Here is a 25,064-nt window from a genome sequence, read left to right as displayed (position 1 = left end):
TCCGTACAGGGAAAGGCTTAGGCTCCTGTCCCCCGTAGGGTGTCGCATTTAGGTAGGGGCAGAATCTTTTTATGTGTCCCTCTTCCTGGCAGTAATAGCATCCTCCAGTCCCCGGTCCCCATTGCCTATAGGGATTTGGGTTTCCTCCTCCACGGATTCCCTTTCCTCGAGGGAGTCCCCTGCCTCGATTAGGACCATAGGCAGTTTCCATGCTTAAGGCTAGTATCTGTTCGACCTCGGGCTTCGTTTCCTTCTTCTTTCTTTCATCCCGAGAGTTGTAGACAGATTTTGCGATGGACAAGATTTCACTTACGCTCTTTCCATCGTATCCAATTTGGAGATTCAGAGCTTTTCTGATATCTGGGCAAGCCTGATCCTTGAAGAACCCTTTAACGATTACTTCATGCTGTGGGTTATCGGGGTCTATTCCTCCCCATGTTTTAATGGCAGAGACCAATCTAGTGTAATAATCGGACGGGTGTTCGTTTGGTCCCTGCATGACCGACTGGACTTTGGTCCAATTAACGGTGCGTTGTCCGGCGGCCTTTACACCGTCCAAAATGGCCTTTTTAAATAGGTTTAAGCACCAAATACCGTTGGTGGTATTATGGTCCCATTCTGGTTCTACTCTGAGACATTGTGCTGTGAGCGCCTGCAATCCCTGAGGCCGTCCCCTTTGGTAGTCAGGTAGTTCTATGGCTTCCCCGGCTTTAGTTAGAATGTCCGCTTTCTCCGCCTCGTTGAAGAGGGCATTCAGAAGGACGTGGACATCGGGCCAGGTGGGATTGTGTGTGGAGAAGATTGCGCTGACCTGGCGGTGGCACTTGTCCGGGTCGTCCCTCAGTGAGGGCATCTGATTTGACCAAGTTACCAGGTCTGAGGTATAGAAGGGTTGATGCGTGTAAACCATCCGCGGGGGCCCATCAGGTTCGAGAGGGGGAATGGGCAGGGCCCTTAAGGGCATCTGGACCGCAGTAGAACTCACGGTGGAGCTTACTTGGTCAGAAGTCCCCGGGGTCTCTTTATCGCAGCCCAGGGTCCCCTTTTCGGAGCCGTGAGGTTCCGTGGGAGCGGGTTTATTCCCGACTTGGGTAGAGTCCTCAATGGTGTTGTGGTGAGTAGAGGAGGGGGTTTTAGTTTTAGCTTGTCCGGGGTTTTTAACTTGTTTGGCGCCCCCCTTGTCCTTTCTCGCTTGTAGTCGTGTGACCCTTCTATTTTCAGTGTCTTGTGCCTCATTCTCCTCCCCCGTTTCCTCCCCACTACTTGAGTCGCTGTCGCTGGATGTCGGGGCTTGCGGCGGTGGTCCTTGATAGTAAAAGGGGACCAGGGTCTGTCGTACATCATCATCTTCGTAAGGGGGGGGCATTGGCAGTCGCCCGGGATTTAATATAGGCAGTTGGTAAGAGGTTGTTCCCTTTGGGGCTTGGAGCATTCTCCTTACTGCCTCAAAGGTGGCCAGGTATTCTAACTGGCGGGGTTTTTCTTCTATCAGGGCTTTCCTTAGGTGGTTCAAGCGTTCTTCATTAAACGAACCCCCCGGTGGCCACCGCAGTTCGGGTTTGGCGGAGGCAGTCCTGGCGGGCCAGGTTTCGGAGCAGAGGTCCTCTAGTTTTTCCTTAGATAACAATTTGTGGCCAGGAATCGACTTCCAACATGCGATGACGAATTGAAGAGGAGAGTCGGGATCCTTCTGGGAACGGGATGGCTTCCGGGAAGCCTTCCTCCCAGAGTGAGTCCGCTCGTGTTTGGAAGCCTGGGTACCCATAGTATATCTCACGCGTGTCTAGATAGGAAAGAGGAAAGAGGAGGGGGTCGATAAGGATTTGTGGGTCTAGGGCTATTCGACAAGGACTTGTAAAAGGAAAGATCTTTAGTCGCTTGGCAACTTCCTAGGGAGGTTTTAAAGAGCTCTAGCTATCCGGTATTCCTTACTTCCTTTTTCCTTAACCATTCACCTGGGGTCCCTTTTCCACTCTGCCGGTCCCGCCCAATTCCTCATGGGCTATTCCCTCCTGGCAACCTCCTACCTATCGTCACAACTCAGGAAAAGGGGCCCTACTGAACGCCCGCGCCGTGTGGTGCCAGATCGGGTGGTCCCTGGACAGAGTTTTGGGTCGAAAATCCCCCTTGCTTTCGGAAGCGGGCTTACAGTACACGTGGTATGTAGCCCGACCGGTGCGGCTGGGATTGGGATAGAAAGCAAGACCACTTCCTGCCCCCTAGAAAGGACGCTCGGGAAGATCGGAAAGAGAGCTCCAACCCCTTGCTTTCAACTGGGATGCCCGTTTGCGGAGAGTCGGCTATCTTTCAAGTCGGGTCTCTCCGTCTTACCCTTCGGGCTCCCAATTGGTGCGGCTGGCTGGAGGGTTTAGATAAAGAGATAGAGCTCAGAACCCCCCTTTCGGGTCGAGCAGCGGTCCACGGTCTCTCTCACTGACTGGACCAAGAGAAAGGCAAGAAGGTACGATAGAGAGGAGGGCAGAGAATTCAGTTGCCAGGAGACTTCCACCCCTTCCCACCAGTGCACTGGATTTTCCTATACTCACGCGTCTTCCACGTCGATCCGATCCCGGGATCGATGAATGAGCCGGCTGGATCCCTTTTGCTCCCCGGCTGAACTCCTGGGGCTCCCGATTACCGCCCGGGAGATGGCCGGAGGTCCAAAAGGGTCTTCTCGGGCAAATTGGCCCGCAGCCGGCTGAAGAATTCGGGGCCTCCGGTCAGCAACCCGGGAGAACCGCTCTGCCCCACGTTGGGCGCCAAGCTGTTACGGAAAATCCGGGTGCGTATTTACCCTGCCACCCAGCCAGTCGGACCAAGTCCGTGGATTCTAGCGGAAGAAAAGGAAGCTCAGCCGGACGCAGGAGCAAAATGCGAAGATCCAAGTTTATTGCGCAATAGGTTCAAAGCGAGATTGAACCCCGAGGATGGGGCGACATAGACTTTTAAAAGTTCCCTCCAAGTCCCATAACACAGTGCGCGAAACGTCATGAATACATTATGGGAAGGTTGGGTTTCATGGGTTACATCATGAATACGTTACACACGTCATGAATATCTCAGAGAAAGGTGGGGTTACACTAATTTACATTTGAGGGAAGGGAGGGGGAATATGCAGAGCGAGGGTCATACACAAATATACATTTCATGAGTACCGGTGGCGGTGGGACAATGGGTTACTGATATGCACCGTCTGCCACCTGGTATTGCCTGGAGGAAGGGCTGGGCAGAACGATCTGATGGGATTAAAGAGTTCCTGTGTACGTGACTTGCCGTCTCGGGGATTATGGAGTCGGGCAGCATCATGGAGTCCTGGGGAAACTGAGTCAAATGACACCAAGAGCGAGAAAATTGGAGCTGTGGTTGATTTTATATGAATTTTGAAAGGTTCTGATAACTTTCAACCTGTTCCGTAGCCTAGATCAAAAGCGGAAGCAGAATGTATCCATTCTTGTAGAAATGGATACATTGTAACAAGGGTTTGACAGTTTTACGAGGTCGGGAGTTTCGGTTCTATTGTTCTCGCCGTGGGGGGCCGTCAGCAGCTCGTCAGGAGGTTAAATGAGGCGTGCAAGAGCTCCCTGAGCTAGCTTCTGCAGGACGAATGCATGGCTGTGATTGGCCAAAGCGCGGCCATAGGAATAAGCGGAGAAGAGAAACACTCGGTCTACTCATTCTAAGTATGGAGCGCAGATAGGCATAGGAAAGGATAGGGAATATATATATATTCGAGCTTATTTCGCTCGGGAAAAGGTCTGGGAAAAGTGTGGTGCTTGTGCAACGGTGAAGGGGGTTCGAGGGTGGGTGTGCGATGGCACCCCTGAGGTCATCGCCTCGGACAGCCAAAAGAAGGGGGGGAATAGGCACCCCCCCCTCAGTCCGTATCAGTTTCACATTTCTTTTTAATGACTGCTGTTCTAATAAATACTCCTTCATAAAAGTTATTGCATTGCAATTTTCATTAAATTATCTTTCCTATGGTATCACTCCCCCCAAAATTGGTGTTATGAGCCATCAAACTTTGGAAACACACTTTTAAATAAGTTTCCATGATTTTAGCCACTAGTATAAGTTGTTCATTTAAAGTTAATGTACTTTTTATATGGGATCAGATTGTTGTTATTAATGTTTCATGTTTATATATGTGTTGGCTGGGTGCAACCCAATCAGATGGTGCAGGGATAAATAAAAATTATTACTATTACTATTATTATTATTGTAGGGATCAGATGGGATTACCATGAGGAATTATAAAATATACATCAAGCCATTGTGTCCACGATGAAAGCATTGTGTTGCCTGGGTTTGATATATTGACGATAATTTCTGATTAAATCCCATAAGATTCTACATTCCTGCCCTTTTCATGCCCTTTTGCCTCTGCTGCCCTTTTCTCCTTGCTCTTCACGAATCACGTACACACTTAGACAGGCAGGCAGGCGTCCTGTGTCCTCAAAGACTGGGCAGTTTCGTCTTTGTAGTTTTCTAATAGGTAATCTTAGGATGTTAATCTTAGGGCCAGGAAACAGGTTTCACATTAAGGTGATAATGGTCACTGTCCTCCTGGCCATCCTCCTTATCATATGTATATTGCTTGTTTATTACCTCCGGGGTTGCCAGATGCTCTTCTTTGTAGTTCTGTTCTTTGTTTACCCTGTGCTTAATTAGTTTTAGTAGTTTAACTTTCTCCCCACGTGGGTTTGTTGAAATGCTCAGAAGAAATCTGATTGGTTCTTACGAACACTCTGTAAAAAGTTCTTTTGTGAATAAAACGGTGTTGGGTGTAGTGAAGGGTTAACCTTCTGTGTCTCGAGGCTGAGAGGAGGCGCTTGCAAGGGAAGTAAGCCAGGACCTGAGGAAAGCAGCTTGGAATGCTGTGAGCTGAGTGAAAAGTGAAAGTGTTTTTGTTGCGCAGCTGCAAACTGAGAGGAGGACGCAGAGAAAATGCAGCTTGAATCAGATGGAAGTTCTTGATTGTAAATACGCTACTTTTGAGCAAATAAAGGGATATTAGGACAGAAGAAACGTGTGGGACTTGTTCACTGCTCTTTCCACACACATCGCTGCGTAATTCTGCTAATTGCTTTACGACCGCCTGAAAGCCACACTGCATAAACAGAAGCTACAGAGGCTCCCAGGGGAAGCGTGGCTGGGCGCCGGACAATAAAGCAATAAATCTACCTAACAAACGGCCTGGGCCGGGGACTGCGGAGATTGGACGGACAAGCACAGAGAGACATGCACCCTTCCCAGAGTCTTGCTGGTTCAAGCCTCTGTGTGTATTCTTATTAATCAGAGTTCAATCCTTCCTTTACTTTGCGAACGCAACAATGATCACTGATTCTACTACCTGAGGTTCAATCAGCCTGACTCTTCTCTGGGACGGATTTTGTTTGGCCCAGTCATGGCTTCCCCTCCATCGCCAATGTCAGGCGTCTCTTTGGTCAACCCAAGACTGACAGCAGCAAAAACAAAAACAGAAAGAGCCAGTGTGGTGTAGTGGTTAAGAGCGGTGGACTCTTAATCTGGTGAACCGGGTTCGCGTCTCCGCTCCTCCACCTGCAGTTGCTGGGTGACCTTGGGCCAGTCACACTTCTCTGAAGTCTCTCAGCCCCACTCACCTCACAGAGTGTTTGTTGTGGGGGAGGAAGGGAAAGGAGAATGTGAGCCGCTTTGAGACTCCTGAAGGGGAGTGATAAAGCGGGATATCAAATGCAAACTCTTCTTCTTCTTCAGAAAACCTGACAGAAGCTACTTATCTTTCCTAACAACTCTGAAGCTGACATTTAAGATGCCTGGGCAGTTCAGACAAGCCCAACCGTGGTATAAAAAGGCAGAACTGGAGGAAGATGGTTCACAGAAAAAACTGGAGTTTGCTGTTCAAGGTTTATTGTGGGGCTGTTAGGTTCCCAGGGGTTGTATTGGGCGCTGTTGAGCTCTGTGAAAATATATGAGGTTTGTTACATAGAGGTATTTTTTGAATTTCCAGGCAGATAGGACGATCCCACAGGGAGCCTTACCAAGAGAGGCCACGATCCCACGATTCTCCTCCATGACGTCCTTATGCAGAGCTCTCTGGTCAGGATCCAGCAACGCCCACTCCTCATCCGTGAAATGAACAGAAACATCTTCAAAGCACACTGGACCCTGTCACGGAAAATCTGGGTGCGTATTTACCCTGCCACCCAGCCAGTCGGACCAAGTCCGTGGATTCTAGCGGAAGAAAAGGAAGCTCAGCCGGACGCAGGAGCAAAATGCGAAGATCCAAGTTTATTGCGCAATAGGTTCAAAGCGAGATTGAACCCCGAGGATGGGGCGACATAGACTTTTAAAAGTTCCCTCCAAGTCCCATAACACAGTGCGCGAAACGTCATGAATACATTATGGGAAGGTTGGGTTTCATGGGTTACATCATGAATACATTACACACGTCATGAATATCTCAGAGAAAGGTGGGGTTACACTAATTTACATTTGAGGGAAGGGAGGGGGAATATGCAGAGCGAGGGTCATACACAAATATACATTTCATGAGTACCGGTGGCGGTGGGACAATGGGTTACTGATATGCACCGTCTGCCACCTGGTATTGCCTGGAGGAAGGGCTGGGCAGAACGATCTGATGGGATTAAAGAGTTCCTGTGTACGTGACTTGCCGTCTCGGGGATTATGGAGTCGGGCAGCATCATGGAGTCCTGGGGAAACTGAGTCAAATGACACCAAGAGCGAGAAAATTGGAGCTGTGGTTGATTTTATATGAATTTTGAAAGGTTCTGATAACTTTCAACCTGTTCCGTAGCCTAGATCAAAAGCGGAAGCAGAATGTATCCATTCTTGTAGAAATGGATACATTGTAACAAGGGTTTGACAGTTTTACGAGGTCGGGAGTTTCGGTTCTATTGTTCTCGCCGTGGGGGGCCGTCAGCAGCTCGTCAGGAGGTTAAATGAGGCGTGCAAGAGCTCCCTGAGCTAGCTTCTGCAGGACGAATGCATGGCTGTGATTGGCCAAAGCGCGGCCATAGGAATAAGCGGAGAAGAGAAACACTCGGTCTACTCATTCTAAGTATGGAGCGCAGATAGGCATAGGAAAGGATAGGGAATATATATATATTCGAGCTTATTTCGCTCGGGAAAAGGTCTGGGAAAAGTGTGGTGCTTGTGCAACGGTGAAGAGGGTTCGAGGGTGGGTGTGCGATGGCACCCTTGAGGTCATCGCCTCGGACAGCCAAAAGAAGGGGGGAATAGGCACCCCCCCCTCAGTCCGTATCAGTCCCCCATTCGGAGATAGATTTGCATTAAAGTTCTGTAAGAACTTGCAAATCCTTTCTCCGCACCATTTGAGCACTAAAGTTCGGTAATCTCATATTCACCTTCTCCCAAATGTCTCATTTGTATATAGTCTGGGAAAGTGGGAGCATGTCGGGAGCGGGAATAGGCTCGCAGAGGAAAGGAGCTAGTAGGAGCAGAATGTCGGAGGAGAGAGCAGCAAGGGGTAACACAATGCATAGTACAACATAGGATAGAGACACAGAGGAAAACAGTTAAAATGATAAACAACACGACTTTCAATAGTTGTCTGAGCCATCCCAGCTTGGGCAACCATCCCCATAAGTCCACATCGGATAGCCCCTCATGCTGGATGTCGTGGAGCTTCCCTGCTAGTTCATGAATGTTATTTAAATGTCCAGTTATATTTAAGGTCTGGTCAGTCACGTATGTACAGCACTCTGTGCCTATTAATGCACAGGTGCCTCCTTGACTGGACAAGAGGAAGTCTGTCGCGATCCTCGTCTGTAGGCTCAATTGTCTTACCTCGGATAGTTCCGACATGAGAGAGTCTGTGATCTGAGTCGCCTCCTGCATGAACTTAAGGAGGATGTCGGTGAGTCGGAGAATATCCACGTGGTTTGAACCGGCACCGTAGGCGGGGAAGAGTGCTCGGCCTACGGTCTCTCCATTCGCAGCAACGTCTGACAGGTCTTGACAGCTCCCTTTGCTCCCTTTTGTTCCGTTGTCTTCCAGGCGGTAGGTGTGGTAATATTCTAATTCCGGGAACGATGTAGCCAATGAAGCAGGATCCGGACATGTGTGGGCTCACCCATGTATAAGCGCGGTGCCCACACACCCAGAATAGGCCGCTGAGGTAAGATTCCATTCGGCCTGAAGCAAAGGTTTGTAGTAGCATGGTGTCTGCGGGTTGTGGCTTCCAGTCCAAGGGGTGTCCAACCGCAGCGGCCCAGGCAACAGTAAGGTTGGGAAAAGTTCGGGAGTCCCTTGTGTTAGAGACAGTGACTAGTCCAGTTGGTAGGATTTCCAGAGTGTTGGTGCATGTACTGGATCCGATGAAGGTTCCCTCCCCTGAGAAGCTGCGGCAAAGGGGTCCCTTCGTAGGGCCGGTGAGGTAGAGGTATTGATGTGTTAAGTTGAGTGCGGTCAGGTTCCAGGAGGTAACATTTCCGGAACGGAACTGTTCTAGAGTCACTGGTACAGGGACCAGTGGGAGGCTCTGTTGGAGATGGCTGGGTGCGTGAGCGCAAATCCAGCAGTCCGGGTAGGGTGACTCCTTCGCCACCTGGCTGAGAAGCTTAATGTAGGAGTTTTGCTCCCAGGATGACAGGAGGTCTTCTCCCGGGAGTGCCGGGTCGGCGCCGAATTGTCGGGGTGCTGTACCAACCGGATGGAGGGGGTCGGTGGTGTTCAGTAGTTGCCTATCCCTGGCGATACCGCCGCACCGCAGGGGTCCGACGTGGTCCCATGAAGGGGAGCGCGAGGGGTGTAAAGAATGGTGCCACCCTTCGAGATACTCAGCCCCTCTCCACTCATAAGTGACCCCTAAGTCCCATAGACAGCAGAACCGTCGTAGGCAGAGTCCTTGGAGTTGGGGCTTCCGGGTTTCTGGGGTGGAGCGGAGGCACTGGAAGCCGAAAATCAAGTTTCCAGAGGGGTGGCTTGATTCCGTATAAGCGTGAGTAGCCCCTCCTGTCTCGACTTCGGTCCAGTTTGGGGTTTGCGAGACCTCCCCGTTCTCGTAAAGAAGGTAAGTCCCATTTCTGCAGGTCAGCCGGTAAGAGGAGTGGTCAAGAGTGAGAGCCGCAGAGCCGATACGGTGTAGATCCTTGTCTCGGATGAAAAGTTCCCAATATTCGTTTTCGGCGAGTTGGGGAACTAGGGAATGGCGCAACAAGGTCCGAGACTCAGGAAGGCAGAAATCAAAGTCCCCCATTCGATCAGGATTAGACCTTCCCGTCTCGACCTCATGATAGTCCAAGAAGTGGTAGTTTGTTCGTAATCCTGTGCAGTGGTCTGATGAGGTGGACGTGACCCAGGATGAGGCAGCGAGGAGAAGGGCGGTGGTGACCAGGCGCATGGTTCGAATGCGCGTAGGGAGAGCGCAAATGGTCGAACGAACGAAGGCAATGGAGCTGTCAGCTGTCAATGAAGCAAGCAGTGAATGGAGCTGTCAAATGAAGCAAGCTGTCAATGGAGCTGTCAAGCGAAGGAAGCTGTCAACGGAGCTGTCAAATGAAGCAAGCTGTCAATGGAGCTGTCAAGCGAAGGAAGCTGTCAACGGAGCTGTCAAATGAAGCAAGCTGTCAATGGAGCTGTCAAGCGTGGTTGTCGGCGCGTCTGAAACGTAGCTTGATGGTGTTGGTATCTGGGATGATTTCGGACGTCCAGTTGGGTGTCGCGGTGTCTGGTCCGGTCTGTTGGGCCCGACTTTGACCCCGATCAGCTGGTCCGGTCTGTTGAGCCCGATCTTGGCCCCGATCAGCTGGTCCAGTCTGTTGAGCCCGACCTTGGCCCCGATCAGCTGGTCCGGTCTGTTGAGCCCGACCTTGGCCCCGATCCGCTGGTCCGGTCTGTTGGTCGTCGTCGTCAATATATGAGGTCGGTAGAGCAGGTGGAGTCGAAAAGGTGAAGTCCTCGCCGTTGCTTTCTTCCGTCTCCTGTGGAGGGGGTGAGGACTTGCACCTAGTGTGATGTAACCAGGAATTCTTCTCACCTACTTTCACGGCGGTCGGCGATGTCAAGAGTACTTGGTAGGGACCTTCCCACGCGGGTTGGAGTGGTTCTTTCTGGTAGACCTTGACGAGGATCCAGTCACCTGGGTGGAAGGAGTGAGCGTGGATGTCGATGGGTAGGTTCTGTCCCTCGATGGCCGCGTAGTGGTGGAGACGCTGTAGCTGTGTCTGGAGCTGAATAACATAATTAGTAAGTTCTGCCTCCCCCAGCTCCAGTTCAGATAGTGGGAATAGAGTGTTGTAGACGGGAGGAGGTCTCCCGAATAAGAGTTTGAATGGAGAGAGTTTCAAACGTCCGGTTGGGGCGCTGCGGATGTTATGAAGAACCAGTGGGAGTGCATTCACCCATTTTAGGCCAGTGAGCTCGCAAAGTTTGCCCAACTGTATTTTTATTTCCTGGTTCATACGCTCCACTTGGCCAGAAGATTGTGGGTGGTATGGAGTGTGGAGGTCCCATTTAATTTGGAGTGTTTTGGCCACTAATTGCACCACTTCTGCAGTAAAGTGGGTCCCCCTATCGCTGTCTAGGCGACGGGGTATGCCATAGCGGGGAATAATGTCCTGTAGGAGGGCCCTGGCAACTACGGATGCGGTAGCTTTTCTGCAAGGGAATCCCTCCACCCACGAGGAAAATTGGTCAACTATAATCAGAGCATGTTTAAAGCCTTGGCATCGGGGCAGATCAATAAAATCAAGCTGCAAGTTCTCAAAAGGGACAAAGGCCCATGGTCTGGCTCCCGGCGGCCTCCTGGGTTCACGCTTAGGATTGAAGCGCTGGCAGGTAATGCAATTCTTTGATGCTGCTGCTGCTGCGGCAGCTATCCCGGGTGCGTACCAAGATCTAATTACATGTTCCATTAATCTCCCTTTTCCCCAATGTGTCCGCTGATGAAGAAACCTCACTACTTTTGGAGTCCAGGCCTTTGGAAGGACGGTTCTTCCATCGGGGAGGACCCAGATACCCTGTTGTTCGGTGGCACCTATCGATTCCCACGTAGCCTTTTCATCCCCTGGGGCAGACTTGTAAATTTCTGTGAGGTCTAGGTCTGCTGGCAGTTGGAGGGCTTGGAACTCGGATTCGTTGTTAGGGATGCGTAAGGCTGCCATCTGTGCGGCTTTGTCGGCTCGTCTGTTTCCTTTAGAAACTGAGTCCCTGCCCTTGGTATGGGCCTTGCAGTGGACAACGGCTATGGCGGCAGGTAGGTGGATCGCTGTGAGAAGTCGCTCAACCAGGGCGGCGTGCGAGATTTGAGACCCGGCAGCGGTTAGAAAGCCTCTTTGGAGCCAAATTTGGCCAGTTGTGTGCACCAAGCCGAAACAGTATTTACTATCCGTATAAATGGTTATCCGCTTCCCCTCACCAATCTCGCAGGCACGCAGCAGCGCAATTAGCTCGGCGGCTTGGGCACTGTACTGAGAGTTAATTGGATTTGACTCTAGTACTTCGAAGTCGGAGACCACCGCGTACCCAGTCTTCCTAACCCCGTCGATTACTTTAGAGCTACCATCAGTATATAATATTAGGTCCGGGTTCTCCAGGGGAAGATGATCTAAGTCTTCCCGGGGCTTTTCGGCTTGCCTGACTATAGTGGTGCAGTCGTGATGCGGGGTGCCATCGTCGGGAAGAGGTAGTAGGGTAGCGGGGTTTAACGAGTTGACACGTTTAATGGTGACATTGGTTGGGGTCAGTAGGAGGGCTTCGTACCGGTTGAGGCGGGAGTTTGAGAAATGGTGACATCCTTTTAAGGTTAGGAGGGTTGAGACTGAATGGGGAACGTGGAGGGTGATTTCGTGGCCCAGAACCGTTTCTTGGGCTTTCTCGAGGAGGACAGCAGCGGCTGCAATGGCTCTGAGGCAACTGACAGCCCCTTTAGCAGTATTGTCAAGTTGTAGACTATAATATGCTACTGGCCTCTCTTGGTCGCGGAATGGTTGGGTTAGGACCCCAGAGGCTACCCCCATTTGCTCGTGGATGAACAGGTTGAAAGGGATTCGGTAGTCTGGTAATCCTAGGGCAGGAGCAGATCTGAGTTCCCGTTTTAGTCGTTCAAAGGAGGTGTAGGCTTCTTCCTCCCAGACTAAGGTGTCGGGGTGGTCCTGACGCGTCATGACAGTTAAGGGCTTCGTTATTTCACTGTAACCAGCGATCCATGCCCGACAGAAGCCGGCCATGCCAAGGAAGCCGCGGAGCTGTCGCTTTGTTCTTGGGAGGGGGATTTTAGTGACTGCCTCAATCCTGTCAGTGGCTAGACTTCTGGTCCCTACTCCCAAGATGTGTCCGAGGTACTTGACCTCTTGTTGACAATATTGGAGTTTCTTAGGAGACACTTTATGTCCCTTCTTTGCTAATTCTGATAGGAGGTATTTAGTATCTGTCTTACACGCCTCCTCACTGGTAGAACATAATAAAATATCGTCCACGTAGAGAAGCAAGGTGGAGCTGGCCGGTAGGTGGATGTCTTCTAAGTCCTGGTGTAATACGGCCGAAAAAATGGCTGGTGACTCTACGTAGCCTTGGGGCAGTCTGGTCCAAGTTAATTGGCCGGGCCCCCAGGTAAATGCAAAAAGGAATTGGCTAGCCGGATCTAGGGCTATGCTGAAGAAGGCAGAGCACAGGTCCGCAGCGGAGTACCAAGTCGTCCCTGCTGGAATGGCGTTTAGGAGGGAGTTCGGGTTGCCAACTACGGGGTGTCGGGGTATCACGAATTGGTTCACTAATCTCAAGTCCTGCACAAAACGGTACCGTATAGGTGCCCCCTCCTTAGCGGGCTTCTTGACCGGGAGAACTGGGGTATTACAGGGTGAAGCGCATGAGACTAGGATCCCCTTTTCGAGGAAGTCCTCAATCATGGGTGTTAGGCCTTCTATGGCTTCTTTGGGCAGAGGGTATTGCTTGGTGCACGGGAAGGGTAGGTCGCTTCGGTAAGTGATCTTGACCGGAGTGGCGGAGAGTAAGAGTCCTACTCAGGTTGACTCCGTGCCCCATAGGGAGGGGGGCAATTCGTTTTCCAGTTCTAAAGGGAGTTCGGGAAACTGTCGGTCCGCTTTAGATTCCTGAATGATACCCTGGAACATGGGAATAGAGTTCCCTGGCATATGTAGGTAAATGCCATCCGGGGAGCATTTTATGGTGGCGTTTAGTTTGCAGAGGAGGTCTCTGCCGAGGAGGTTGACGGGGCTGCTTGTTAAAAGGAAGGTGTGTTCCGCTAGTAATGGTCCGAGGGTGACTTTGGCCGGTCGCGAGAGCGGGCAAGTGCGGGGTATCCCATCCAGTCCCATTACTTTCTTGGTCACTGTCCCTGGTTCCAGGTGACTGTCGGTTAGGGTGGAATAGGTGGCCCCTGTGTCCAGTAGACATTGGTAGGGGTGGCCGTCTATCTCGATTGTACAGACCGGGTCTTCGGGTGACAATGTAAGGACAGGGCAGATGGTTTGGGTCTGACTGGGATCCCCTTCTAATTGTCAATAAGTGTCCTGATCATCGGGAGGTGGTTGGTTTGGAGGGTGCAAGGGAGGAGCAGTAGCATTCGCCCAAGGGTGGGCGGGCTGGTCTATGGCCGGCATTTGGGTCCGGGGTCCTGGTTGTGGTCGGGATTGAGGTATCGGGTTCGGGACCGTCGGTGGGGTATAAGCCGCTGGGTTGTGGTTGCTGTAGCCTGGAGTTACGGTGGCTTGCGGGGAGAAAGGGGGGTGAGTGATCCGTACAGGGAAAGGCTTAGGCTCCTGTCCCCCGTAGGGTGTCGCATTTAGGTAGGGGCAGAATCTTTTTATGTGTCCCTCTTCCTGGCAGTAATAGCATCCTCCAGTCCCCGGTCCCCATTGCCTATAGGGATTTGGGTTTCCTCCTCCACGGATTCCCTTTCCTCGAGGGAGTCCCCTGCCTCGATTAGGACCATAGGCAGTTTCCATGCTTAAGGCTAGTATCTGTTCGACCTCGGGCTTCGTTTCCTTCTTCTTTCTTTCATCCCGAGAGTTGTAGACAGATTTTGCGATGGACAAGATTTCACTTACGCTCTTTCCATCGTATCCAATTTGGAGATTCAGAGCTTTTCTGATATCTGGGCAAGCCTGATCCTTGAAGAACCCTTTAACGATTACTTCATGCTGTGGGTTATCGGGGTCTATTCCTCCCCATGTTTTAATGGCAGAGACCAATCTAGTGTAATAATCGGACGGGTGTTCGTTTGGTCCCTGCATGACCGACTGGACTTTGGCCCAATTAACGGTGCGTTGTCCGGCGGCCTTTACACCGTCCAAAATGGCCTTTTTAAATAGGTTTAAGCACCAAATACCGTTGGTGGTATTATGGTCCCATTCTGGTTCTACTCTGAGACATTGTGCTGTGAGCGCCTGCAATCCCTGAGGCCGTCCCCTTTGGTAGTCAGGTAGTTCTATGGCTTCCCCGGCTTTAGTTAGAATGTCCGCTTTCTCCGCCTCGTTGAAGAGGGCATTCAGAAGGACGTGGACATCGGGCCAGGTGGGATTGTGTGTGGAGAAGATTGCGCTGACCTGGCGGTGGCACTTGTCCGGGTCGTCCCTCAGTGAGGGCATCTGATTTGACCAAGTTACCAGGTCTGAGGTATAGAAGGGTTGATGCGTGTAAACCATCCGCGGGGGCCCATCAGGTTCGAGAGGGGGAATGGGCAGGGCCCTTAAGGGCATCTGGACCGCAGTAGAACTCACGGTGGAGCTTACTTGGTCAGAAGTCCCCGGGGTCTCTTTATCGCAGCCCAGGGTCCCCTTTTCGGAGCCGTGAGGTTCCGTGGGAGCGGGTTTATTCCCGACTTGGGTGGAGTCCTCAATGGTGTTGTGGTGAGTAGAGGAGGGGGTTTTAGTTTTAGCTTGTCCGGGGTTTTTAACTTGTTTGGCGCCCCCCTTGTCCTTTCTCGCTTGTAGTCGTGTGACCCTTCTATTTTCAGTGTCTTGTGCCTCATTCTCCTCCCCCGTTTCCTCCCCACTACTTGAGTCGCTGTCGCTGGATGTCGGGGCTTGCGGCGGTGGTCCTTGATAGTAAAAGGGGACCAGGGTCTGTCGTACATCATCATCTTCGTAAGGGGGGGGCATTGGCAGTCGCCCGGGATTTAATATAGGCAGTTGGTAAGAGGTTGTTCCCTTTGGGGCTTGGAGCATTTTCCTTACTGCCTCAAAGGTGGCCAGGTATTCTAACTGGCGGGGTTTTTCTTCTATCAGGGCTTTCCTTAGGTGGTTCAAGCGTTCTTCATTAAACGAACCCCCCGGTGGCCACCGCAGTTCGGGTTTGGCGGAGGCAGTCCTGGCGGGCCAGGTTTCGGAGCAGAGGTCCTCTAGTTTTTCCTTAGATAACAATTTGTGGCCAGGAATCGACTTCCAACATGCGATGACGAATTGAAGAGGAGAGTCTGGATCCTTCTGGGAACGGGATGGCTTCCGGGAAGCCTTCCTCCCAGAGTGAGTCCGCTCGTGTTTGGAAGCCTGGGTACCCATAGTATATCTCACGCGTGTCTAGATAGGAAAGAGGAAAGAGGAGGGGTTCGATAAGGATTTGTGGGTCTAGGGCTATTCGACAAGGACTTGTAAAAGGAAAGATCTTTAGTCGCTTGGCAACTTCCTAGGGAGGTTTTAAAGAGCTCTAGCTATCCGGTATTCCTTACTTCCTTTTTCCTTAACCATTCACCTGGGGTCCCTTTTCCACTCTGCCGGTCCCGCCCAATTCCTCATGGGCTATTCCCTCCTGGCAACCTCCTACCTATCGTCACAACTCAGGAAAAGGGGCCCTACTGAACGCCCGCGCCGTGCGGTGCCAGATCGGGTGGTCCCTGGACAGAGTTTTGGGTCGAAAATCCCCCTTGCTTTCGGAAGCGGGCTTACAGTACACGTGGTATGTAGCCCGACCGGTGCGGCTGGGATTGGGATAGAAAGCAAGACCACTTCCTGCCCCCTAGAAAGGACGCTCGGGAAGATCGGAAAGAGAGCTCCAACCCCTTGCTTTCAACTGGGATGCCCGTTTGCGGAGAGTTGGCTATCTTTCAAGTCGGGTCTCTCCGTCTTACCCTTCGGGCTCCCAATTGGTGCGGCTGGCTGGAGGGTTTAGATAAAGAGATAGAGCTCAGAACCCCCCTTTCGGGTCGAGCAGCGGTCCACGGTCTCTCTCACTGACTGGACCAAGAGAAAGGCAAGAAGGTACGATAGAGAGGAGGGCAGAGAATTCAGTTGCCAGGAGACTTCCACCCCTTCCCACCAGTGCACTGGATTTTCCTATACTCACGCGTCTTCCACATCGATCCGATCCCGGGATCGATGAATGAGCCGGCTGGATCCCTTTTGCTCCCCGGCTGAACTCCTGGGGCTCCCGATTACCGCCCGGGAGATGGCCGGAGGTCCAAAAAGGTCTTCTCGGGCAAATTGGCCCGCAGCCGGCTGAAGAATTCGGGGCCTCCGGTCAGCAACCCGGGAGAACCGCTCTGTCCCTGTTGGGCGCCAAGCTGTCACGGAAAATCTGGGTGCGTATTTACCCTGCCACCCAGCCAGTCGGACCAAGTCCGTGGATTCTAGCGGAAGAAAAGGAAGCTCAGCCGGACGCAGGAGCAAAATGCGAAGATCCAAGTTTATTGCGCAATAGGTTCAAAGCGAGATTGAACCCCGAGGATGGGGCGACATAGACTTTTAAAAGTTCCCTCCAAGTCCCATAACACAGTGCGCGAAACGTCATGAATACATTATGGGAAGGTTGGGTTTCATGGGTTACATCATGAATACATTACACACGTCATGAATATCTCAGAGAAAGGTGGGGTTACACTAATTTACATTTGAGGGAAGGGAGGGGGAATATGCAGAGCGAGGGTCATACACAAATATACATTTCATGAGTACCGGTGGCGGTGGGACAATGGGTTACTGATATGCACCGTCTGCCACCTGGTATTGCCTGGAGGAAGGGCTGGGCAGAACGATCTGATGGGATTAAAGAGTTCCTGTGTACGTGACTTGCCGTCTCGGGGATTATGGAGTCGGGCAGCATCATGGAGTCCTGGGGAAACTGAGTCAAATGACACCAAGAGCGAGAAAATTGGAGCTGTGGTTGATTTTATATGAATTTTGAAAGGTTCTGATAACTTTCAACCTGTTCCGTAGCCTAGATCAAAAGCGGAAGCAGAATGTATCCATTCTTGTAGAAATGGATACATTGTAACAAGGGTTTGACAGTTTTACGAGGTCGGGAGTTTCGGTTCTATTGTTCTCGCCGTGGGGGGCCGTCAGCAGCTCGTCAGGAGGTTAAATGAGGCGTGCAAGAGCTCCCTGAGCTAGCTTCTGCAGGACGAATGCATGGCTGTGATTGGCCAAAGCGCGGCCATAGGAATAAGCGGAGAAGAGAAACACTCGGTCTACTCATTCTAAGTATGGAGCGCAGATAGGCATAGGAAAGGATAGGGAATATATATATATTCGAGCTTATTTCGCTCGGGAAAAGGTCTGGGAAAAGTGTGGTGCTTGTGCAACGGTGAAGAGGGTTCGAGGGTGGGTGTGCGATGGCACCCTTGAGGTCATCGCCTCGGACAGCCAAAAGAAGGGGGGAATAGGCACCCCCCCCTCAGTCCGTATCAACCCTAAAAGAAAAAGGGAAATGTCCTCCTCTGAGACAGGATCAATATGATCTGCTACACAATGCTCTGTTATAACAGATTGAGGTCGAATCCTGACAAGACAGAAAGTACTCTTTTGGGGGACAGAGGGTGGGCAGGTGTGGGGGGGCTCCCTGGTCCTGAATGGGCCAACTGTGCCCCTGAAGGACCAGGTGCGCAGCCTGGGAGTCAGTTTGGAGTCACAGCTGTCCATGGAGGCGCAGGTCAATTCTGTGTCCAGGGCAGCTGTTATCAGCTCCATCTGGTACGCAGGCTGAGACACTCCCTGACCGCAGACTGTCTTGCCAGAGTGATGCATGCTCTGGTTATCTCCTGATTGGACTACTGCCATGCGCTCTACCTGGGACTACCTTTGAAGGTGACCCGGAAACTACAACTAATCCAGAATGCGGCAGCTAGACTGGTGACTGGGAGCAGTCATTTGTTTGTAAATAGGTGGTACTCCAGTTGGTGTTTTTCAAGTAATTCCGCCTACGCAAGCATCCCAGTTTCCCAGATGGAAGGATCCACTTTCTCCTCTCCTCATGTGCTGTTTTGGGAAGTTCCCTCCCAGTGCCCTGGAGCCAAATTCAAGGGGTTCATGGGGGCATGGAGAGGGGGAGGAGTGGGGGGCAGGCCCCATTTTGCAGCAATGGGGCTGGCTAGGTGAATCCTGGCCACTATTTGTACTCGTCTGTCCGCTGCTTAGAAGCCTATTTTAGCATTCACTGTTCAATATAGAAATACAAGAAGCCTAGTTTGGATGACCAACTGTCTTGGATGATCTAGCTGAGACTCCTGCAATGCAGGGGGTGGGACTTGATGACCTTTGGGGTCTCTTTCAACTCTAGGATTCCATGAAAACAGCAACTACAGATGAATCCTACTGGCAACATTCAGAAGGCTGGTGTAAAGGTGGTGTTTCCCCTTTGCAGTAACACTCTGGCACAGTCAGCGTGGTACTTAAGAGTCTTTATTACACATATACAAGAAACAGCTACAGTTCAGAATTAGGCGTCCAAACCTGTCGAGTCAGATTCGGGGAGCAGCTTCCTACGATTCCCGCGCAAGACGTCTTTGATCCTTACGTTTCATTTCCCTTCTTGTCTGTGCTGATTTGAAAGCCCCCTCCCTTCCGGAGTCTCAGCTTCCTCCCTGAGCCTCTAGGTGGTTGAGGGGATCTTCAGCATCGCTGAGCCCCGGCTCCCCCTGACTGCTCTCCGCCCCCTGTTCTGCCTCTTCTGTCCATTACTCCTCCGAATCCTCCCTGACAGCTGGCGTCACAGAGTTGTATGGGCAGGAAATCTCACAGTTCACAGCTGGAGTTAACTATCAGCAAGAACACGATATTCACAGACTTGGCTGAGTTTCAAGCCAAATGAGAAGAGCAGCTCATTCCCTGAGGGTTTGTCAGTTTACATGTCTTAGTGCAGAAATTATGGATCTAATATTGATCTTTTCTATTCTAGTTAGTTCAAGAGGGTTCCGGAAGCTTCTCTGAATAAAAGAAACAAGCAGAAGGTTCCTGATGTTTGGGTTATTCCTTCAGAGAAGCTGAGTACAGCTGGGTTAAAGTGGCTCTCTTCTCTCTTCTGTCAAGGTCATGCTGACTGTAAGAAGAGGCCAGAAGGAGACTGGGTTTCTTTCTCTCTCTCTCTCTCTCTCTTCCCTCTGGTGTTCTGTACATAGTATGTGTTAAGGTTAAGGTTAAGTGTTAAGGTTTAGACTTAAGGCTGCTGCAACTGGATTTCTTATGCACAAGGCCAATCCTGGATGTTTTGGATTTGGGACCATTATGCTCATTTGCCTTCAGTAGCAGTAAAGCTCTGCTGGATGAAATACAATTGCCACTGGTCTATTTTTGGGAATCCTGTAACATGTTTAGGTTTTACTCTGCTAACTATACATTGGAGTTCTGCTATGGATCAATATTGAGTCGAATTTTATAACGGTGTCTTCCTCCAGAAAATCAATTGCTGAGAGTGAAGGCCCCCAGCTCCCCACAAGTTTCTAACTCCCCTCCTCTCTGGGGTTTCTGGCAAGCGATCCAACAGTGCGCCAGTGTGCAGCCTGCCTTTGCTCCTCCATTGTCAGAAGTCTCCGGGCTCTGAGACACAAGCAGGGAGGGGGGCTTCTGGCAGTAGGAGAGGGAGCCCCCGGTGGCTCCTCCTTCTCCTGACTCACCTCAGCCTTTCGACCTTCCTCCTCCCACTCGCCTCCTTCCTCTTCTGCCTCTGATTCTTCACTGCATTCTGCCACAGAGTCTCCCAGCTCACTAAGCCCTGTTTCCCCTTCAGCTTCTGGCGCCTCCTCTTCCCAGGCTTCTCCCTCTTCTCCCTCTGACCGCTCATCCTTCCTCCACATCCACTCCTTGGGCTGAGACATCTTCCCTTCCTGGTTCCCCGGCTGCTTCCTCCCACCATTCCTCTGTGCCCAACCAGTCCATGACATTGCTCCATCCCTCAGCCTCTGTCCCCACAAGGCAGCTTCCCCTGACCTGATCTGGTTCCACAGCCGCTGCTTCCCTTCTGCCCCCATGAAAAGGCGGATCTGGAGGTCTTGCTGGCATCATTTTGTCACCTGCAAGAGAAAAAAGGTAAGCAGGATGCCAGGAGTGCCCATGTCTCTCACAGGTGAAACAGGGCATCTCTAACTACAGATGGGCCTTTCAGAAAGCCTTTCCTGCTGAGTGCAGGCGGACATTTGTGCCCATTTCATGTTAGGTGTGCAGAAATACTTCTCCCCTCCTCTCGACCCTTGTTCCCAACTGTCCCCCCCCCCCAAGAACTCACAGATTAGTTGGAAAACCAACAGAATGAGACCAAATGGAGAAAAGCCTCCTTCTTCCTTACCCAGTGGCCTCTCTCTGGTGTCCAACAAAGGCCTCTCTGCTTCACAGGAATCTAGGTCCATTTCCTCAAAATGATCCTTTTCCTGATAAAGAAACAAGGATTGAAATCAGAGAAAGGTGAGAAATATTAGAAAGAGAATGAAAAAGAGAAAAACTTTATGGGTGTTAGATCTCATTCCCAGAAAAAGAACGGGCATCAGTAGAGCATTATGGGATGTTCTCCATCCTCTTTGGAGCCCCTTGGGAGTATCCAGGCAAAGTCTCTCTCACCTGCTTTCTCTCTGCCTGCTTCCTCTCTTCTGCCTGACTCAGGAGGAAACCTTCGGCCAGGGCCACCGCCTGGGAACTGGTCTCCGCTCCGCATTCCCTCACCCAGCTCTCCATCTCTGGAGGAAGGACAGCCAGGAACTGCTCCAAGATCACAAGATCCAGCATCTCAGCTTTCGTGTGCCTTTCTGGCTTCAGCCATTGGTGGCAAAGGTGGTAGAGTCGGCTGCAAACCTCTCGGGGTCCTTTGGCCTCCTGGCAGCAGAACCTCCCAAACTGCTGGCTCTGCACCTCTGAGCGGAGGGTGCCCTCCTCACCCAGGATCTTCAGCACAGAGTTTTCCCAGAATCCCCCACTGCTCCCAGTTTGGTTGGCATGGCCTCTTCCTGTTTCAGGGCCAGCTGGGTCTTGCTCATCCATCTGTGCTCTCAGGAACCCTTTGGTCTTCTGCCAAGTTCTGTCTTAATGAGAAGCTCTTGCCAATCCTACAAAGCAAATGCTTTTTTACGTAAAAGTTTTTATTATTATTAGTAAATAATTTTATTTTTTGTATAGTTTGTATAGTTTTGTTCTTTAGGTGAGAGGGTCAGGGCTGTCTGGGAGTCGGCCCCATTCAACAGAATGGCAGGGGGCGGGTTCCCCGGGGGGGATGTACTGGGACACCCAATCACAGTGATCATGGGTAGGAGGAGGAGTTACACTATGACCAGACCACGTCATTACCGAGGAGGCAGGTTTAGTCATTGTTTGAGGACTATCCTTCCCTCCAGGTCTGGTCTTGACCAGAAGGATACTGGAATCAGCAAGGGAGACCCACATGACCTGAAGGGGCTGCTGTGCAATGCCAGGTCAATGATTCATAAGACCACTGCCATCCACGACTTGGATGGAGGACTTGACCTGGCATGTTCACCTCTATGGATGTGGGTGATCTGACATGAAGTGAAACCGAAACAAAAGAAGTGTCATGGTCGGATCACTTCCTGGTGCAACTGGACTTCTCCACAACCCTTTCCCTCTGCAGGGAGGAGGGACCAATTTGGATGGCCCACCCCCGGTACTTAATGGATCCAAATGGTTTCCAGAAAGGAGGAGGGGATGTTTTATCCCATGTTGATGGCCTTTCAGCTGATTTCCGTGTGGTCCCTGGAATGTGGAGTTAACCAGGGCTACCGATGGCCTGGTTCTGAAGCGACCTCTCCGATACATGGAGCCTGGACAGCCCCGTGGTTTTCCCTGGAGCTGAGGGCGATGAAACAATCACTGAGATGGCTAGAGTGTCGGTGGCAGAAAACACACTCTGAATCTGACCAGATACGAGTTAGAGCTCAACGTCAAGCCTACCAAGTGACGATGGCTGTCTTAACTGCCTCTATCGCATCTGCAGAAAACAACACCAGGAGACTATTGCAGGTGGTTCGCAATTTAGTGGAACCACCTGCATCAAAAGGACCCTAAGATCTCCAGCAATGATTTGGCAAAGTTTTTTTGCAGTTAAAGTCACTCAGATTTGGAAAGAGGTAGACTCCACCGTGGGAGCAGGGCCAGGGTGGGAGAGTGCTAGAGTTCTGTCTAGTCAGTTTGCATGGGATCAGTTCAAGTTTGTTACCTCCAAGGATGTGGACAGGCTGCTTGGACAAGTGAAACTGACCACCTGCCTCCTTGCTCATCCTGGCTCATAAAAGCCAACCGGGAAGGGATGGGCGATGGGCTCTGCAGGGTGGTGAATGCTTCGCTCTGTGAGGGAGCCTTCTCAGACCCGATGAAAGAGGCAGCTATTAAACCACCTCTTAAAAAACATATCTTTGGACCAGGCCAATATAGCCAGCTATCGCCCAGTCTCACATTTCCCATTTTTGGGCATGGTCTTTGAACGGGTGGTTGCTGAACAACTCCAGGCACGCCTGGAAGAAGCGGACCATTTGGATCCCTTCCAGTCGGGATTCAGGCCTCATCATGGGACTGAAATTCCCTTGGTTCATGATTTCCGGCGGGCTAAGGTGAGAGCTGCTTCCTAGTTCTGCTTGATCTCTCAGCGGCCTTTGATACCATTGACCATGGCATTCTTCTGGACTGGCTAGAGGGGCTGGGAGCTGGGGGCACTGTCATACAGTGGTTAATCTCCTTCCTCCTGGGCCATGTCCAGAAAGTGGTGGTGAGGGATTAGTCTTCAGACCTTTGGGTTCTCACTTGTGGGGTGCCCCAGGGTTCTGTCCTCTCCCCCATGCTTCTTAACATATATATGAAGCCACTGGGAGAGATCAGCAGGAGGTTTGGGCTGGGTGTTCATCAGTATGCAGATGACACCCAGCTCTACCTCTCTTTTGAATCAGAACATGTGAAGGCGGTGAAGGTCCTGTGTGAGTGCCTGGAGGCGGTTGGTTGGTGGATGGATGGACAGGGGCTAAGAGATTGAGGTTGAATCCTGACAAGATAGAAGTACTCTTTTGGCGGGCAGGTGTGGTGTGCCTCACCAGAGTGGTGCATGCTCTGGTTATCTCCCGCTTGGACTACTGCCATGCACTCTACGTGGGGCTACCTTTGAAGGTGACCCAGAACTACAACTAATCCAGAATGCAGCAGCTAGACTGGTGATTGGTGACTGGGAGTGGCCTCCGTGACCACATAACACCAATCCAGAAAGACCTACATTGGCTACCAGTACATTTCCGGGCACAATTCAAAGAGTTGCTGCTGACCTTGAAAGCCCTAAACGGCCTCATCCCAGTATACCTGAAGGAGCGTCTCCATCCGCACCGTCCAGCCTGGACACTGAGGTCCAGCGCTGAGGGCCTTCTGGCGGTTCCCTCATTGTGAGAAGTGAGGTTACAGGAAACCAGACAGAGGGCCTTCTCAGTAGTGGCACCCTGCCCTGTGGAACGCCCTCCCATCAGATGTCAAGGAAAGAAACAACTATCTGACTTTTAGAATACATCTGAAGGCAGCCCTGTTAGGGAAGTTTTAAATGTTTGATGTTTCATACTGTTTTTTGTATTCTATTGGGAGACACCCAGAGTGGGTGGAATATAAATATTATTATTATTATTATTATTATTATTATTATTATTATTATTATTATTACCAGGGCTGGACTGCATAACAGCCCAAACCATGAGGTATCTGGAGGAGGAGGAAGAGAAGGAGGAGACGAAGGAGAAGAGGAGGAGGAGGAGGAGGAGAGGAAGAAAGCAGCCGCTAGCTCTCCTAGAAAGAAGATTGCAATGCAGAATGTGGAGGCAACTGAAGGGATTTCTGGGAGATGAGTCAGCCTGGTTGCTCCTGCCTTCCAGTCAATGCATGAAGTCAGAACTGACTGACAAGGGAGTCATTTGTATCTTGTGGAAAATGGATGCTTGGCTCTAGTGGGGGTCCTCAGGAGTTGCTCTCCCCCCACCCTCCTGCTTCTGTCTCCTGGGATGCCCTGCTCTGGGTGCGAGGGGATGGCTGCCGTGGCCTCCGTGGGGAGCTGCCCTGGGAGACACTGGGAAACTGGTCCCCAATGCAGCAGCCAGGCTCTGGGCTGGGATCCCTCTCTTTACCCCTGGCCTCTCTCTCCCACCTTTCAGTCCTCCCTCCCCGTGGGTTTTTTTTTTTGGGGGGTGTCTAGTCCACCTCCTCGTCCAGCTTTGGAAAACCATTTGCAGATCTTTCCTCTGTTGTGCATTGATGCTGAGAAGACGTCACACAGAGTCAAAGTTCTAGGGACTCCTTTGTTTGAAGAAGGAGATTTTTTCTGAAAGGGGGGGGCGGAGGGTCAAATGAGTTTGGGATCCTCTGATCTGCAGGAAGGAGAGCGTGGCAGACCTGGCCCCTCCCTGGCAGGACCCTCTCCTCCTCCCTGACTTGGGTTCCCCCCCCCCGCTCTCTCCTTCCTCCTCTGGGTAGCAGGAGCATATGGGGGGGTCTTTGCACCCTGGGGTCCCCCCCTGCAGGAGCAGATCAGCCCCCCCAGCCTCCTCCCCTGCTACAGCCCTGGGACCCCCACCAGATCCCAGAGAGAGAGGAGACTCACCAGATCCCAGAGAGAGAGGAGACTCACCAGATCCCAGAGAGAGAGGAGACTCACCAGATCCCAGAGAGAGAGAGGAGACTCACCAGATCCCAGAGAGAGAGAGGAGACTCACCAGATCCCAGGAAGGGAGAGCGAGGCAGCCCTTGCAGGAGAGACCCCAAAGCAACACCCCCCATTTCTTGCAGGGAAGGACTGGGGAGGGGGGGGGCCTTGGCTCTGGAGGACCTGCCCCCCTCCGTTTCCTGGCCTCTCTAGGAAGGCAGCTCGCTTCCCTTTAACCCTTGCAGTGCCGAGTCCCCCAGCTCCGCCCT

General features: G+C 51.5%; 1 protein-coding gene across 1 annotated transcript in view; it reads right to left on the bottom strand.

The window, feature by feature from the left end:
- LOC309531588 (uncharacterized protein) overlaps positions 1 to 25,064 on the bottom strand; it is a gene marked incomplete at its 3' end in the record, with an annotated part of 400,889 nt that overhangs the window by 158,340 nt on the left and 217,485 nt on the right. Inside the window, exon 3 of the mRNA XM_082221178.1 lies at positions 20,121 to 20,203. Coding sequence (XP_082077304.1) covers positions 20,121 to 20,203 — 83 coding nt within the window. The remainder of the gene's footprint in view (positions 1 to 20,120; positions 20,204 to 25,064) is intronic.

The sequence above is a fragment of the Podarcis vaucheri genome, assembly GCF_965113315.1.
Source record: "Podarcis vaucheri genome assembly, chromosome: 4".
NCBI lineage: Eukaryota > Metazoa > Chordata > Lepidosauria > Squamata > Lacertidae > Podarcis > Podarcis vaucheri.
Note: the sequence above shows the minus strand (reverse complement) of the source record. Positions and strands in the feature narration are given on the sequence as shown.